The following is a 19,340-nucleotide window of genomic DNA, read 5'->3' on the forward strand; positions in this document are numbered from 1 at the left end:
GTACTGCATTGTAGTGGTGGTGGACATTATCAAGCACCACTACGTTGTGACCACATTCAACACAAATGGTTCATCACTCATGGGTAACTCATGAAATGGATTCCATGGTGAGGTGAACAACAGTTTGCAAAGCTAGTAATTCTTGAACAGCAAAGAACCTGCATCTGTGAAACACCACAAGGAGCTGCCACTACATGTTATTTTATGGTTCCAAAAATATAGTACAGACATTAGTTGTGGGGCTGGTTCTGTACACACATGGTGCAAGCCTAATCCACTGATGACGTATAGCATCAGTGGTCTTGAGGTATGTAGGCCTTATTGATCCACACAATATACAACCACAATCCCATTTGAATCAGACAAAAACTTTACTAAACTTAAGCAGATGCATCCAGCCTGTTCGCCAAGCTTATGACTAAAGCAGTACATTATATCCACTACCTTCAGGGACATTACATCCAGTAATCATGACAGCTTGGAATCAAACATCAGACTCACAAAATTTTTCACACTTAGGAAGGTGTCCTTCTAGACAGGTCAGATAAATCATAATATTCTAAATCAGTACCTATAGTGTACTCATCTAACCAATTTAGTGTGATTTGTAGCCGAGTTTGCAATAGAGAGATTGGAGAAGGGACAAAAGATTTAAAAATCACTTACAAATAAGGAGCATTGTACAACAGGTGTCATACTACTGAATGACAAAAAAGGTCGCACTTGGAATACTTCCTAAAGTGACTCATCATCCTGTTCAAATATCTCTGACAGATTTTCAATTATTTGGCACCTAAAATAGTTTTTGGATAGGAACAAACATGTGGATATGGCACACAATCACTGAAGCCTCATTTATAGAGCTGCACAAAGATATTTCACATTGTCTTTAATAGGAAAACCTTTTGCTAGCAAAATTCATGCGAGTCAAGTTGTTGAATTATACAACCAATCTCTCCTACACCCACACAGAGTGGATAAGGCATTTTCAGGTTTAGGTACACCTAAATACATATAGCTGGATGATGATCAGAAACATCATCTCAACTGCAAGACAGATGTTTTAGCCCCTGCATCACACAGCTTGGTAAAAGTGGCCTGAGGACTTTGGAATGGATGGATAATGCATGTGATGTGATTCAGTTAGTCTTGGATAGCTTCCTGACAAATACTATCCAACTGATATTACAATGCCCAGACTGCTCTGCTGATCCACGATCTTAGGGACATTGATTTGGGATTTCCTGTCTGGTAGATGCAATCTCACTTGGCATGTAATGACTGGAATGGAGATCAGCTGCAACTCCCAACTCATCAGAATCTACAAGAGTTAAAGATCATGAGGTGTCAATAGCAGAATGTGACCTTATGGCAGTGCTGATGCAGACTGAAACTTGTGTTATGAATACAAGGTCTGTTCAACAAATTCCGGAACTTCGTCCACAAAATTTTTCTATGCTTATCTTTTACTTATTGTGCAAGGTCTCCTTTAAAACACTTCCTTCCACAACTGATACACCACTCCCAGTGCCACTTCCCCTCCGGAAACAGTCTTGGTACATCTCTTGCTGGATAGCTTAAAGCACCATCTGTGAATTTTCTTTTATCTCATCTATCATTGCAAATCTTCGCCCTTTCAACAGGGTTTTCAACATGGAAATATAAAAAAGTCTGTAGGGGCCAGGTCTGGAGAGTATGGAGGATTTGGCAGCACAGTGATTTCATTTATTGTGCTGTAGTCACTTACCAACAGGGATGAACGTCCGTGCGTGTTATCGTGATGCATGAGCCACATTTCAGGGTGTTTTCTTCTTGCAGGCATCGCTATGCATCCTGATAGTACCATCGCTTAAGAGTTTGTCCCTGTGACACAAATTCGTGCTGAACTAATCCTTCAAAGTCATGGAAAACTATCAGCATAGCTTTGACATTTGACCAGACCTATCCTGATGAGCTTTTTTTGGTCTCTGAGAACCTTTCCCGATCCATTGTGAAGACTGAACCTCGGTCTCAACAGCATAGCTGTAGAACCACACATCATCACCAGTTATGATTTTCTTAAGTAACATCTCATTCTAATTTGTGTGAGCCAAAAGCTCTTCACAGATTGCAAGGTGAAGGTCTTTCTGGTCCCAGCTCAAGGGCTGTGGGCAGAACTTGGCGGCAACACGACGCATTCCTAGCTTCTGTGTCAGGATTTCATGGCATGATCCAACTGAAATGCTACCTTCTTCTGCAATCTCTCAGTCAGTCAGTCTTTGACTGGCATGCACAATTTTGTTTATGTTCCTAACATGAGCATTGTCAGTAGATGTCGAGGGGTGTCCTTAATGAGGATAATCTTGAACTTCCATCTGGCCATTTTTAAACAATATGAACCATTCTTAACACCGAGTTTGACTTAAGAACTCTTCACCATAGGCTCCCTGCACTTTTTGGTGTGTCTCTGTAAATGTTATCTTGAGTTTCAGGCAAAATTTAATGCAGACGCATTGCTCCTCTAACTTTGCCATCTCGAAATTCATGAATTGTGTTACACAATGTTCTACTCAATATGGCACTGAACAATAACTGACAGACATGCAACACTGAAACTTACAGCAGTTACACAATAAACACAGGTGTGCGCAGGCATGCCAATCGCATTTTGCTCCAACACACTACTGGCAAAAAATTATGAATGTTCTGGAATTTTATGAACTGACCTCATACATTGCTCTTGAGATATCCTTGAGATATCGCAAGGCTTTTAGGAAACTTGATTCTTCACGCAAGTAGACAATAATCCCCATGATCTATTGTGTTGAAGTTGTTACCAAGAGGAGTGGACAGTGGAGTTGTGTTCCAGGATCAATGAGAGCCTCCTGGTCTACAGTTTCTTGTGGAAGTATCTAGAAGGAAGATACTTTCATCCATTATGGCATGATATCTGCAGTAGCAACTGTATCAAAGTATGTAACTAGGGGGACAGAAGAGGCATTGTATGTGTTATTTGCAGAGACAGTTACTCCACCTTTGGCCCTAACTCCAATACCATCCACGCAGTGTATGCTATAATACCTAAGTAGATGGTTTTCAGAGTTTAATATGCATTAGTTGAAGAAGAAGAAGAAGAAGAAAATAAAATCACCTCTATGCCTAGAGTTTTAGTTTCTCAAACTGTTTCCCCAAACACTCAGCATTGCATCTCAATGGCGACGTATTTCCTTCTCCGTCCTCTGCTCCTTATCCCTATGCTCAATCGGGAAACTATGAAAGATGAGGGATTGGATGAGTGGCTCACTGGTTCCCTCAGACAGATTTAGTCCATTGTGTCATTAGGAAAGTCATCAGATTTATCACAAAAATAAGACCAGTAGTTTAAGTCCTTTGACACCAGTTTCTTAAATATTTTGCATTCAGTTTCAAGCTTTAATTTTGTTTAAGACCACAGGGATTCTACCATGGTAGAAATACTTGTAGTTCAGTCTGTCTGCCTGTTGTGTAGACATGGTCAACTATGTACTACTAGTAATTTAGGCTTCATTAGCTGGAAGACATGGACTGAACTGTATTTGGCGCATTTAAAAATATTGCCACAAACTGTGCTCTGAGAAATATGGTGTAGCAATTAGCATCACTAGCTAGCATCACTGGCTAACACACTAACAAACTGTATGTCTTTGTACACTCTGATGACCACACTTTTGGATTTGGACTTTACTGTGAGAACGAGACACTGGTGGAGACACAAGGTACTCCAAAACATCTACATCACTGTGGCTCCAATTAGGCAACATAAAAACTGTTGCCTACATGGACAGGTGCTGGAATACATGCAGTACATCACTCCCACAGTTTGTACATTCAGAAAACCAATGGATTCCAAAACAGCAGTAAGTCAACGGCCCATCAGACATCCATCAGTGTTTTCCAGAGATGTTGGTCAGGATTCAACGAAATGGCTGATAGGATTTGACTGAGTTACCGAATACAACAAGTGGGATGACATAATGGGTTTGAGAACAATGAAGTGAAGCTCATTAGTTGGGACAAATTTTAGGCCAAACTGAAGAAATCATTTGGCGACAACCAGTAGCAAGGTCACTTATTGGAAGAACGACTGAAGAACTGGGTCCAAAATCCTTGGGAATAACACAGTTTTTTTACACAGAATGTTTTGGTCCTATGCCATATTGTGGATCCAAATACAAAAAAGCCAACAAAACTCACATTTGGTGGTAGGAGTCACTGAAAACATCTACCAAGCTCTTCTGGTAAAGGATATCATCACAACAACCAAAGGAATTCATCAGGTGGTGCCAGCATTTTAAGAAAATGCAACAGAAAAGAATTATGTGAAAGAAATATGATCAACTCCCAAATGTGGTTCCTATGGCAGTTGTGGAAGACCATCATGACCTTGCCTCTCATACGCCAGGTAGTGAGAGAAGAAATACAGCAGTTTATGGCTGCAGAATTGTCACACCGAGTATACAAGAGATAGCAGTCATGAATGTCAAACCCCATATGTCAGGGGGCAATAGACAATGTTGAAGAAGAGATGTACACTGATCAGCCAGAACATTATGACCACCTACCTAATTGCCAGTATGTCCACCTTTGACACAGGTAACAGCGGCAACATGTCATAGCATGGAAGCAATGAGGCCTTGGTAGGTTGCTGGAGGAAGTTGGCACCACATCTGCACACACAAGTCACTTAATTCCAGTAAATTCTGGGGAGGGACATGATGAGCTCTGACAGCATGTTCAATCACATCCCAGATGTGTTTGACAGGGTTCAGATCTGGTGAGTTGAGGGGGGGGGGGGGGGTGCATGTCAATTGGAATTAACCACTATGTTCCTTGAACCATACTCCTGGCCTTACGATACGGCGCATTATCTCGTTCCAAAATGCCACTGCCGTCGAGAAATGTGATCATTATGAAGGGGTGTACGCTGTCTGCAACCAGTGTAAGATACCCCTTTGACATCATGGTGCCTTGCACGAGCTCCACTGGACCTATGAATGCCCACGTGCACATTTTCCACAGCATAATCGAGCCACTGCCATCCCATTGTACAGGTGTCGAGGAGCTCTTCCCTTGGAAGATGATGGATTTGCACCCTCCATCAGCATGATGAAGAAGGTACCGGGATTCATCAGACCATGCAAAGCTCTGTCACTGCACCAATGTGCCATGCCAATGGTCATGTGCTCATTTCAGTCACAGTTGCTGATGTCACTGTGTTGACATTGGCATACACACAGATCATCAGCTGACATGCTGTTAGAAGTGTTCGGCGCACTGTGTGTTCACACACACTTGTACTTTGTCCAGTATTAAAGTCTGATGTTAGTTCCACCACAGTTTGCTGCCTGTCTAGTTTTACCATTATGTCCAGCCTACAATGCTCAAAATCTGTAATGAGGGGTGGTCGCCCAAAACCAAGATGTCTGGACACGTTTTCACCATGGTTTGGCCATGTGGTGAAGATACTCACCGCAGCACTCCTTGAGCATCTGTCAAGTCATGCAGTTTCCAAAATGCTCATGCTGAGCCTTCAGGCCATCACAGTCTGTACTCAGTCCATCTCAAACAGATTGTGTGCCTCCCCCATTCGACACACAGACAGTACACTCACAGATACCACATGCACCATGCATGTTTCTCTCTAGCAGTCACTCTTTACCAGGTAATGCTTCTATTGCATGGATGTGTTTATAGTATTAGTAGGTCAGTGGTTGTAATGTTCTGGCTGATCAGTGTATCAGTCTTTAACAAGACTCTCCACTACCAATCGAACCTGCCACGAAGAAGACTGTTGACTAGTGTAATGGATCTGGGAGATGTATTTTTTTTACCGGATTTATCGATACCAAATTGTAAATGTTTTCTTATATTTTTTGTCAGAATTTTTTTATTATAATTTGCCTTAGCTTATGTTAATTTACTTATATTTATGAGAGTGAAAGCATATTGATTCCTATTAGTAAATGTATCGAAGAATAGCAAAGAGACTGATTACAAGTGGAAGCTTGTGTGTTGTGTAAAATGTCTTTGACGCTGGAGTCGTCTTTGACTATAGTCAGTCGGCAGTTAACTCTTGGTGTGTGTGTTGACGGTAGAAGAATGTGCAGGTCGCCGTCATAAATAATTTTGAATTATGTTACTATTTTTTCTTATACAAACTTTAAGAAGAAACTACATTCAAAGAAATGGTATTTTGAAGCAACAAAAATGATGAAACACATTGAACCAGGTCATTTCTGCAGCCGACAAAGACGCATTGTGGAATCTTACTCCAAATAGACAACTGAAGCCAGGACAAATATCGCCTTGTAAACATTTAACGGAAAAGGTACTGTCACGAAATATGCCAAATCTAAGTAAATAAAAAAAAGTAGTGACCATATTTCAACTTGTGTCTTAGCCGGGATAGCGTATTTCACTAGGATGTACAATACAGCTGTCAAACGACAACCAAGCATCTGATCAGTGTAGGTACTATCAACTCCTACACAAACGCCCAGCAGAACAGATGTTAGGAGGACAGAGAACCACATGCCAGTAGTTTTGTTTTGGTAGGTGCCCTGGACATGTTTTACGCTACTACAGAGAAAGAAGACTAGTGGTCAATGAATACCATCACTGTAGTTCTATTGACACCCATCAACTGCAGACAATTATAGTTGTTATGTGGGGTGAAGCAAATCATGATACACTGGATGAGATCATGCCCCAACAAGCTTTACATATTTCCTGTAGCCATACAGAGGTACCAGCCTCTCATCTACCAGCGAGATTCAGAGAAACTAAGCAAGGGACCATCTATAGAGGTGACATCATCACAGATGAAAATCCTCCATGGACAACAGTCATCAAGATGTCCAAGGCTAGTCAACTCCAGAGCATCTTTTTCTGTAATGGTGAATGCTTACCATTGCCAGCTAAGGAAGACTATGTTCTGTGATATGAAACTGATTGTGCTGAGGGTCAAAAACTGGAAATCTGCACAAGTGATAGGTACATGTGTTGCATGAATAATTATCAATGACAGAACCCAGCCTTCTGAATTTGTTTTTTCAGTGGGATGTAGCCACAATGTTATTCTTAGATACAACTTCATGTAGGCATCACAAGCAGTCATATACTGTGGGAGATCAGAGATCCTAATCAACAATGCTATTACAACACGCAACATAAAAAATATTGCTCTGAGTGACTATCTGTAACTGAAGATGATGTTATCCAGCCATCATCAATGAGATGAGTTCAAGTTGTCAGTCTAGATGCTCATTTAAACTGTAAAACATTCATCAATTGCAAAAAGCTGCATGCCAGTGACAATCATAACCACTCTAAGTGGTCAAGAAGAACTTTGGATCACTGTCACAAGTAGCCACAACTCATCCCTCAAAGTATGAGCATAGAAACAGCTGAACCAGTCCAGAAAGGGCAGCTTACTGCCAGTGTCAAAGAAGCATGCTCCACTACCACCACAGACCATGCAGGGGATGATACCACTTTTGAAATGCCAACAGGATCTGGCCTGACCGAGGAACAATGTCAGCAAATGATAGATGTTCCACACAAATTTTCAGCTGGCTTCAAAACTGGCGTGGAGAGAACACAGACCAAGTGGCCCGTGGCAAAACACTGCATCAACAATAGGGATCACCCCAATTAGCAAGTATGTGTGTAGGGTGCCACCAGCTGAACAATGTCTAATTAGGGACAAAGTGGAGAAGATGCTGGTACATGACAGCACTGAACCTTCAGAAGGTGCTTGGCCTTCTCCTGGCAATCCTCGTGAAGAAGAAGGACGGCGCATGGCTTTCCTGTGTCAACTACTGATAACATCCTAAACTGCATCAAAGGAGAAAAGTATTTCTCAACTATGGACACAGAGACAGGTTACTTGTGACTTAATCTTGATGAAGTTGACTGAGAAACAGACTGCCTTATGCTTATGACTGCTCAGACAGTATAATCCTCTAGTACATTTGAAAATACAATGGACAATCTGCTTCGACACCTTAATTGGACAATGAGTCTTCAGTATCTGGATAACGATGTCACTTTTTCAAAGACATCTGAAGAATGTCTAAGCCACCTGACAACAGTGCTGAAATGTGTTAGACTGCAGGCCTGTGCATGAATCTGGAAAAACACTTATTTGTCATCCAATAAATAACAACCTCCGGGCATCTAATAAATGGTGACTGAGTCTGTCCCAGTGCAAAGAAAATAATGGCAGTCACAGATTTTCTGACTCCTCATCACAGCAGTTTTCTTGGAATGTACTTGTAGTATGGGCAGCCTTTTAAGGACTCTTTAGGTGGAATACAGCAGCGAGGATGAAACCTCTGTCGTAGCAGTACATGAAAAGGACGGAAGGAAGATTAGCATGAAAAGTCTCCTGTATCAAGGTTCTTCGCTTGTGAAGACTAGAGCAGAGAGAGGACTAATTTTCCTTAAATGAGGTGCAAGAAAGGTCTTCCCTCAACCTTAAGGAAGTATTAACATCCTCTCCAGTCCACGCATCACAGGATAAGAATACCAAGATGGGACTTCATACCAATGTTAGCGGTTACAGGATAGGTGCATTTCTACTACAAATTCAGGAGGGTGACAGATGGACCACCATTCTCTGTGCTGGCTGACTAGCCTAATGGAACAAGTGGGTAGTGGTATAAAAAAGCAAATGCAAATACATATATGAGGACTGCCTTTAAGGAAATCACAGAGGCGAGCACAAAATCTCAGCCATCGATGCAGTAAATAAAAAGGAAGGAAGGAAGATTAGCCTTGACAGTTACGGTGACAATGAGGTCATTGGAGACTGAGTGCAATCTCAGAGTAAGGAAGGATGGGGTAGTAAATAGCCCATGCCCATTCAAAGGAACCATTCCGGCATTTGCCTTAAGTGATTCACGGAAATTAACTAAAACTCAAATCAGGATGGCCAGAAGGGGATATGAGGTTATCGGCACCTGTACGGAGATCGATTGAAATAAAGATGGTTAAAATGTAGAAAACCTGACAAAATAACTAAAAGACAAATTGAAATAAAATCACACACACACACTCCCAATCACACCCACAACCACCTGCTCAATCACACTAGCTGCCAACATGGAAAACAATACCACAAATGGGGAGATGTGCATCAACTGTTAAATAAAACATAACAAAGACTAGAGGAAAATTAAAGGAGATTCACAGCAATATGAGGCTGGTTGATCACTTACCAAAAACACAGATGAGGCAGCCACCCCGATAAAACATTTAAAGTGGCAACCTAAAATTTCAGCAAACAAGTCAGACAATTTGCAAGACTTTAAAACTCATAACAAACTTGTTGTCAGCTAAAATAGATGTCAAGTCTGTCGGCAAATGAGCTGCTGCCCTCTGGTCTGAAAATAAAACACAGTCTAGTAAAATGTAGTGTGATCTGTATGCCATCACACCACACATTGGAGGGTTTTCTCTCCAGAGTGAGAAGCCATGCATTGTAGGGCTGTGTACTACATGAAAACGTGTTAGGAGGGTCTCATGCTCTTGGTGCGGCTGGAAGGAGGTATGCCACAACCACACTGTGGACTTAATGAAACACAGCTTATTATCCGTCAGTTCTAGCCACTCTTCTTGTATCTCAACAGCGAGTAAATACCATGCAGGGGGATGATACACTAAACTAATTGAGGACTGTGACATGCCTCCTCAGCTGCTAAATCCACACTTTCGTTCCCTGCTATATCCGTGTGCCCTGTCTATATAGACACATCTTCTTTCCCAGCCTTTGTAGTCAGAGGAGGGTGTCCTGGATATTCTGGAGTACTTTATCTGCTGGGTAAAATTGTTGTAGGGAGTGGAGGACACTCAGGGAATCAGAAGTGACAGTGAACTTAGCACTCTGAACATGCTGAATCTGCTCCAGTGCCTGCACGGTCGTGTATAATTCTGCATCAAAGGTAGCAAGGTCTTGAGGCAGTCAGGTCTTGAGGCTACAATTGGGAAAAACAACAGAGCAAGCAACAGAGTCCCCCTCCCCCTGTTGGAACCATCCATAAATAGAGCTGCAGAGGAGTAGTGTTTGGTGAAAATGTCATAAAACTATGTATTGAAAGCATATGCAGGTGTGCAACTCTAAAATCACTCTGGGCTTCTGCAGTAACCAGTATGGCAGGCAGTTAAAATCCTGGAGTTGAGGTTGTACTTCCTCCACATCAAGTGACACCAGTGCATGCTGCATGCTGATCCCAAGTGGCCTTGTTGCACATGGACGATTGGAGAAAAGGCATTCCAGAGACAGATGAGCAACAGTATGGTGTGCTGGTGAATTTGGCACAGTGTGGAACTTAAATACCTGACGTGCATTGAGGAGATACCATAGCATGGCGAGTGGCAGCTCTCCAGCCTCAGCACAGAGACTGGATATGGGGCTGGTCCTACAAGCACCTGTGGCCTGCCTAGCCCCTCATTGTGGATAGTGTCAGTAATCTTCAGATAAGAGAGCTTCACTGATCCATATAATGTGCACTCATAGTGTCGCTGCAATTGCACTAAAGCCTTATGAAACTGGAGCAGACGCACCCTGTCCACTCCCCATGACATATGGCTAAGGCACTGTATGATACTAAGTGCCTTCTGGGTTCTGGCTTTCAGATCTCTCAGGTTTGGTAACCACAAGAGATTGAAGTCAAAACTGAGGCCCACAAACCTCACTGAGTCTTTAAAACATAAAATGGCAACCCTCAGAATCAAGTCTGGTAAATTAAAATTACTACCCTTGCAGCCGATTCCACTAACATCTGCACTTTTAAGTTGCAACTGACGAGTCACTGTTGCAACACTGGCGGAGGAACAGAAAACTGCAAGATAATTCACAAATAAGGATCACTGTACAGAACTCCATCCCATAGACATGATATTGTTGATGGTTATGGCTGAGAGGGTAACACTTAAAACAATGCCCTGAGGGACACCATTCTCTTGCTCAAAATGATCCAACAGCAAGACACCAACTCAGCATCCAAACAATTGCTTACACAGGAAAGACCATATGACGATGGGGATGCGGCCACTAAAGACCCACTGACTGTGTCTCCAAGTAGTGCCATAGGCCTTACTGATGTCAAAGAATATACCAAAACAGTGATGTTTACATAGGAAAGACTCCAGAATCCACACTGAGAGCAGCAAAGGAGATGCCTAGTCTCCAATAACCAGACCAGATGATGGTTAACCATTTTCTCAGTGGTGTTTCCTACACATCTACTTAAGGTAACACTCCAGTAACTACAGAGACCTGTGTGGTCCTTTCTCAGTTTGAGGAGAGGTATCAAAACTGCCTCTCTCCACAAGATGGGAAAGTGACCTGTTTGCCACATGAAATTAAAACATTGAAGAGGAATTTCCTTACATTCTGTTGGAAAATGTAGGAGCATGCAATACAGGAGTTGGTCGTGACTGGTAGCCGATCCCAGCTCCCACGTGCAGAAAGGGCAGTTGTAACACTCAGAATAGCTGGATCAGAATTCCATCTTGCTCCTCTCTACAGTCACATGGCAGCGGCAAAATGCTGACATCATCTGAGTGATGTCTCCGAGTGTTGTTTTGATAGTCCTGTTTCAGCACTACTGCTATTGGGAAACAACTGTGTTTTAATAGAAATCCTCTTGATGACTTCCCCTACTTTTATACAACAAGTGGAATGATTAATGGAGTTCGGGAATGGTTGCCATGACCCTTTCTTATTCTCCTTAATAACATGTTGAGTCTCGGTTTTCAGGACTCAAAAGGCTGTGAAATTGTCTGGTGTTGGGCAGTATTTCAACTGCCGAAGAGCCAAACACGTGTATCCGATTGCTGTGTGGCACTCATCGATCCACCAAGGTACAGGTTGCCTCCTAAGGTGTCGTGAGGACTTTGGGATGGATAAGTCAGTGGCATGACGGATCACTGGTGTGATGTGGTCCACCCATTCCTGCATGTGGTTGCAGAGTTCCAACACAGTTAACTGGCTGAACAGCATCCAGTTAGCACTGCTGATCACCCATTTTGATGGCTTCTGTTTAAGTAGTGCTCCATTCAGAAGGTGGATCTACGGTGAGAAGTGGTCACTGGAATTAAGGTCATCAGTTGCTTTCCACCAAGCAGTCTGCAAGGGCTGGAGGGTGGAGAGTGAGGTCCACGGCTGAGGACAACCCCATGGATCAATGAAGCTCTCTTATCTGAAGATTACTGACACTATCCACAATGAGGGGGCTAGGCAGGCCACAGGTGCTTGTAGGACCAGCCCCCCACTGTAGAACTTGGAAGACTGTCAGTTAATTATAACTGTTAGTTTAATTATAACCACCTAGTAAACAGTAAACAACAATGATGTTATGATGTTAGTCCCCATCGACAAATGAATATGTTCAGACAATATCTGATATCTGAAGAAAATCTGTAGAAATATATTAGTGGCAGGTACCGCCAAGATTTTATGCAACTGAGCTAAGCATCTCTGACACATTACTGGAACTGGGCACATCAGCAGAGGGTTACACACTCTCTAACCATCAGCCTGTTCTTAGTGGTGGAACTCTCAGGAAATTCTTCTTGTGCAAGATATCTGTGGTACGTCACTTAGACCAGCTGACAGATATGGGGGAAATGATTCTGCTAATCTATCAAAGGATGCCAGAGTGAGCATTAACATTGTAATTCACCTTCAATCAAGTACTCATGGTACACTGTATGCAATACAGTCTTTACAGCTGCTGCATCTGCAACTACAACTATCACCACCACCACCACAACTATCAACTGCTCAAGCATGTCATCAGTTTTACAATGTAATGTTCACTTGATCGTACAGTAACTCCAAGGGCACAGCCCAAGAAAATGTCCAATAAAGTCATGTATACTCTTTGTACATCTATCCTTTGAGATGAATGTTCTGAAGATTACTACAATGGGACAACATTGTTTATTTAAGTAACACTACAATCATCAGTAATATGTCAGCTGAGACAATTTAATTTTGTGTTAGGAGCAAAAGGAAAAAAAAAGAAAAGGCTGGCAAATTTAAACTATTGGTTGGTCATTAGATTTGTTCAAATGACCCTGTCGATGAAGTATTCTCCAGTCTCTTCCCTCTTCATAAGTAACTTACACCATACAGCTTTAATCTGTCAGGTGGGTCAACATCACAAAGAGTACATTCACTCAGACTGTAACATATATATACATCTATATTTGTAATGAATAGGCCACATGCTCCTGTAGAGGAGGAGATGAATAGTGCACCAGAATAATTTTCCATCTTTCCCACTCCATTCCACAGATCGCATGCAAGAAGTATACTCATGACATTTAGTGAAGTATTTGTGTATTGGTGAATAAATGAACACAAGACAGACAGATGGTAAAACCTGGCATCAGAATAAAATCTATGAACTCTCAAACAGCCGAAAGACACTGACGATTTCAAAACAATCATGTGACAAATATTAGTATACCATTTCCACAATTTCTGAACCTGGCATGCCACACATTGGAGGTAAGATATTTTACATAAATGTCTCACTCCCCCCCCCCCCCCCCCCACATCCCCTTCAACCGTTACCACCTGCCTGTCCGGGCAACTAAATTCCAGTAACAAGGAATATGTCATTCACTGTTCATAGTTCTATATATACATCACATACACATTCTACAAGCCATTATATGGTTCATGGAAGAGGCTATCTACTGCCACTGCTAGTCATTGTCTTTCTTGTTCCACTTCTGAAATAAGCGGGGGAAGAACAACTGTTTATATGCTTCTGTATAAGCCATTGTTTCCCCTACCATGTATCTGCAGTCCTTAGGCTAGATTTGTGGTGATGGCCGCAGGAATGTCTGTCACAAATGCTAGTTTTCTAAATTTTCTCATTAGAGATAAGTGGAAAAAATATCATCTTCCCTCCAGGAATTCCCATTTGAGTATTACTATTTTAAAATTAACATGCCTGCTCTGGAAAAAGTGTTACGTACTTAAAAATTTCAAACTGAATTGTCGTTCTCCTGCTGTCAGCTCCAATGTCCGTTATGTGTGAGCAGGTCTGTAAGAACTATGGAATTTCATCATGTCTTTCAAACAAAATAAAATTTCATTGGTCCATAAGAGCAGTGTATTACTGGAAACTAGTGCAAACATTGATTGTCAGGATACTAACAATGGTGTTAAGAGAGTTAAAGCAGACTGTGAATGTAAAAACAAAATGGTACTTATAGTGTTAACAAACAGAAAGATATTGAATCTTTGGTGACTGAAAACTGTGAAAAGTCTTATGGTAGGAATGGGAGTAGCAGTAGGTTTGAAATTATAGAGAGAAATTATGTTGCTTTATCAAGTTTTCAAAAACTGCATAAGACTAATCCATGGCTGACTGTAAATGACACTAAAACAGTGTTTTCAAAAATTTGCAAACTTAAGGTGGATAGCACAAAATGTGCACATGTCAAAAATGTGTTTTTAGCTGGTAATAATGCCAAAAACCTAAGTGATAAAATTCGTGACTATGCAAAGTGCACATCACACATGAACTACATAGAAATAATACATAACAAAGACAAAGAAAAATGCACGAGTAAAAGTGTAAAGTTGTGGGGAAAGCAATATCAAGAAAACGGTTTAATGGTTTTCAGCCAGTAATACATTTCATTCTGACCATGCAAACCAAAATATAAACATTTGTATGAAAAGAAATAAAAAAGAATCTTGCAAACTACCTTACAGAATTGGGTACAAACTTTAGTATCATGATGTATGAAAGTACAACAATTTCCAATTAAACCTGTTTAATAATATATGCAGGTATGTCCTTTGTGGGTATTGCCTGCAATTTTTTTTTTTTTTATGTTTTTGAATTATAATGCGGGAAAGGAAAACTTTTTTTTTCAGTACACTGTTAGTAGCTATTTAAAATAAAAACATTAAGTATAATGTACTAAAAACCATCTTTTAGGTATTGTGTCAGGTGGTACATAAACAATGTGCTTGCATCTTACAAAGGTGTAGCCACTCTAAGTGCACTATCATTTACATAAGTACATAATAGTTGTGCATTGTATTAACCACAAAATGGATCTAGCTGCCCATGACATTGTGAATGATGTGACAGATGTGTGCCAAATATGGACTTTCTTAGACTCTTTATATTCTGTGTTTCTTCACAGTCCCAAAAATCAGAGACTTCTAAAGGGTATTTCACAAGTATTATCCTCTCAGCTATTAAAATTAGGCCACATTTTTCACATATGCTGAGTTGATTCATCATTTACTGCTGTTCGATCTCTTGTTAAAGTGAAAAATCTAATGCCCACCATTTTGAAAAACTGAGTCATAATGGTTCCCGGTCAATTCTTGAGAAATCTAAATTTGATAAAATATATGACGAGTGGTTGCTTGTAATGGAATTAGTGTGCTTTATGAGCGCCTAGAAATTCTGCAAAGTATTACCATGCTTTACGGAAAACAGAACTTCTCCAGTCCTTAACGTGGTTATGAATACCTGAAAAGAGGTGACTCACTGCACATTCAGATGATAGTAAAAGACATGAAATGTAATTGCAGTTGCAAATATGATCAACCATGAACTGTATAATGGAATGATGCCAAAGAAAATTTATGCCAGACCAAGACTCGAATGCAAGTTCCCATCTATCATGAGTGGCTGTGTTACCATTGGGCTATTTGAGCATGCTTCAGGGCCAGATACAAATGTTGATATGTTGTCAAGCATGTATCTACAACCTGTGGTCATACATCTGTCATTTATATTCCCGTACAGGGGAGACTTTTTAAATAAAAGCAGCTTACTGACTGTCAGTGGATCAATATGATTTTGCAGTACCTGTGTAGTAATAATAAATTCAGAAATGAATGTGTGTGTTACGGTGACATGTAAATTCCTCATTTATGTAAGAAGGTGGATTTTCAACTACGTGAAAGCACGTGTACATCATTACTTAAAGATTTTACAACCTATGAATCAAAGCCACAACACAGTCCCACTTCTGTGAAAGAACTTGTGAAAGCAGACAAAATTATACCTAAATCTATGACTGAATGTGAAAACAGATTTAGTGCCATGAATCTAACACTGACTGATCAGAGAAATTATTTTCAAATTCCAAAATTTTCAAATCTGCTTTTTATTTCACATAATGAACCTCTACTGTTTACTATTCCATATGCTCAGACTTTCATTAACACTCTGCAGTGTGGCACTATGTCAAACATTTTCCATAAATTTAGGGATATAGAATCTTCAAACATTTTCTGTTAATCTAGGGATATGGAATCTTCCAATTGTCCTTCATCCACGGATCATTTGATTTTTGCACAAACAAAGCTTTCTAAATCGGTGTTAATTCGTGAATAGAAGCCCTCAAGGAAATTAATTACATTGGAATTCTGCAGCAAATTGGCATAAGGGTATTCACATGTAATTGTGCAGGTCTGTTCTTTTCTTATATGCAGGAATCACCTGTGATTTTTTCCCAGTTGCTTATGATTTTGCACTGAGCAAGAGATTCACAGTAAGTGCAAGATAAGTAAGGAACAATAGCCAAAGGCTACTTTCTTCAAAACTGAACTGTGATTCCATCTGGACCTCATGACTTATTTGCTTTCAATTCCTACCTCTACTTTTTAACACAACAGATTTCTTTTTCTATGTCCTCCACATGGGAGTTTGTGCAATGGTGTAACAATGGTATATTTGTAGCAATGATTTTTTGAATGATTTTTTTAAACACAAGGTTCAAAACTTCAGCTTTTCTTTTGCTGTCTTCTATTGTCACTTCAGGCTGGTTGACAAGTGACTGAATAGAAGCCTCCAACTCGCTCAGTTACTTTATGTGGGACCAAAAGTTTATAGATTCTTGGCAAGAATTGCTAACCTATGCTGGTGGACGTTTTATGCTTCATGCATTGATATCTTTTTATAGATGCCCATATTTCTACTGACTTTTTCCTGTCAACATTTTTGTGTTGTTATTTGAACCTAGAAAGTAACAATCTTCATTTTCTCAGCTTTTCTGAATTTGGTTATTAAACTACAGTGGGTCTTTCCAATCCTTAACCACTTACTTGGCATACTTCTCTAGAGTGTGATTTGTAATTAGTTTAAACTTTGTCCACAAGTCCCATACTTCCATCATACTGGAACTAAATGACATGTATTCATAGTCTAAGAGGGATGCTAATAACTACTTATCAGCTTTTTCAGTATAAAAACTCTCCAAACCTCTTTGACGGATTTATTATCTTTAGTAACCATTGTGGTTATGATGAAATCTTGATCACTAATCCCCATCTCTATTCTGATGCTCTTGATATGGTCAGATCTGTTTGTAGCTATCAGGTCTAAAATATTCCCATTAGGACTAAAAGCAGCTCTCACTGGGTGAAGCACCTCTACATTTTCACACAGCCATGGTAGATTCATTTTACATGCACTCTCATGCATAGGGTTTGAGAAACCTATTCAGTAAATCATTAAAAAGAATGGCAGTGACTGGAAACTAATGTTCACAATGAGCAATCTGTATGTCAGCAGTCATTAGAGTTCACTATTGACTAAGCCAATGTATCACATTTCTAGTGAGTGATAAAGACACAATTAAGAAGCTCACCTTTAGTTTTCACATCATCTTTTTTAATCCTTACAATATTCATCAGTTTTTGAATCAGTTGATGGACATGCTCACAGCACTTAACAGGGTTCTTCACAAAGTCCAATGCAGTGTTGATACTTATTGCATTGCACGGATTAATCTTCTCACGGTCCTCTTTTGTGAAGTCAGCATCCTTTTGCATAAGTTCATGGAGACGAGCTTTGGCCCTGCATTTAATTATATGGAAAAAGCATAGGTCAGAACATATACAGAAAGCGCTTCACTACAAACATACAGTAGTTCCACGTGCACCCCGCCCCCCCCCTCAACCCCTCTTCCCCTGCCCCCATGCATCCATCCACACACACACACACACACACACACACACACACACACACACAAATTCAAGCACTTATTTGTTCTAGTGGCATCAAGAACATCCCATTCCATTTACCAAAATTCAGGTCATCTGGTTCAAAATCAGTAGCTAAACATTCCAGGTTTGTGTCAATGGCAAAGACACTTTTTAATCTTTCTGCAGAACCTTCCTCCCAGCACTACCACTACCACTACTACTACTCACTATCATTGAAAACATTGAAGAGAAAATTGTAGCACATGCACAGAGAATTAGGAGGCACAAGAAGTGGTACAACTTCTGCCATCAGCATAAGCTTTTGACTCAGAATTTGAAATATACTATGAGCTCTTCTACCAGTGAATCACAAAGGCTCTTCAGAAATCACACAGAGTGTTAAACTGTACTACCTTTTAATAAAATAAAATAATACAGAAAAATGACAAACAACATGATATTTAGGTGAGGCATGGACAGACTACAGAAAGACGTTTCGTGTACCACATGACTAGATACTGAAATGTCTTTAATTCTAAAAAACACAAAACACTGAAATTGTAACACTCTGGAAACATGATATGGATGATGGAATACCAGGTTATGTATACAAAGTATATAAAGTAATGCCTCTTCTTTTCTCCATAATTAAGTTTGTAATGTAGTAATCATGAATTTTGCACACCTCCTCAATCTTTCTTCTACAGTCTACTCCAATATCAGCATCCTACATCAAAAGATGGTAGAACGGTATAAGTTTAGAAAATGGATGACACAAACACAGCTATCAGCGATTGAGTTCCTTAGTGCAGAAGGTGAAATGCCAAACTGTGTTCTCAGCATCACTAGATGATGTGTTCAATGCAGTAGAGAAGCTGGAGTGCAAACACAGTTGGCTGATGCAATCCAGAGAAGAGCAGCAAGTCAGTGACTGCAGTGACTTCACAGAACATCGAGTGTGTCAACTGAATCATCGTGACTGTCTGGTAACAACAGATTGTGTCACTGTTTACCTATCAGGAAAGTCAGTGTGATGGGCATTGTTGAAAAACTGACTACTTCAAGATATTCACAGACTGAGTACTGAACATGCTGATCGACCAGAATAAAAAAGCTACGAAAATGTTTGCATCTAATATGTTCTATCACTTCAGAGAGGAACGAGAGGAGATGTTGGCAAACATTGTGACTGAAGATGAGATTTTTTCAAGCAGGACTTTGGTATTTACCACACTGGTATTGAAAAATGACAAATTAATCGTGAATGTTGTAGCCATTATCCTATGTATATGGCAATTATTTTTCTTACAAAATAAAAATAAAAACACAAGGCATAATT

The 19,340-nt window shown here is 40.3% G+C and overlaps 1 protein-coding gene across 6 annotated transcripts in view; it reads right to left on the bottom strand.

Moving 5' to 3' along the window:
* Window positions 1-19,340, bottom strand: part of LOC124555786 (inositol hexakisphosphate and diphosphoinositol-pentakisphosphate kinase) — a 556,425-nt gene that overhangs the window by 194,529 nt on the left and 342,556 nt on the right. For all 6 annotated transcript variants that reach the window (XM_047129842.1, XM_047129841.1, XM_047129845.1 and 3 more), the window contains one exon: window positions 17,665-17,873. In XM_047129842.1, coding sequence (XP_046985798.1) covers window positions 17,665-17,873 — 209 coding nt within the window. The remainder of the gene's footprint in view (window positions 1-17,664; window positions 17,874-19,340) is intronic.

This window comes from Schistocerca americana, chromosome X (genome assembly GCF_021461395.2).
Source record: "Schistocerca americana isolate TAMUIC-IGC-003095 chromosome X, iqSchAmer2.1, whole genome shotgun sequence".
Lineage (NCBI taxonomy): Eukaryota > Metazoa > Arthropoda > Insecta > Orthoptera > Acrididae > Schistocerca > Schistocerca americana.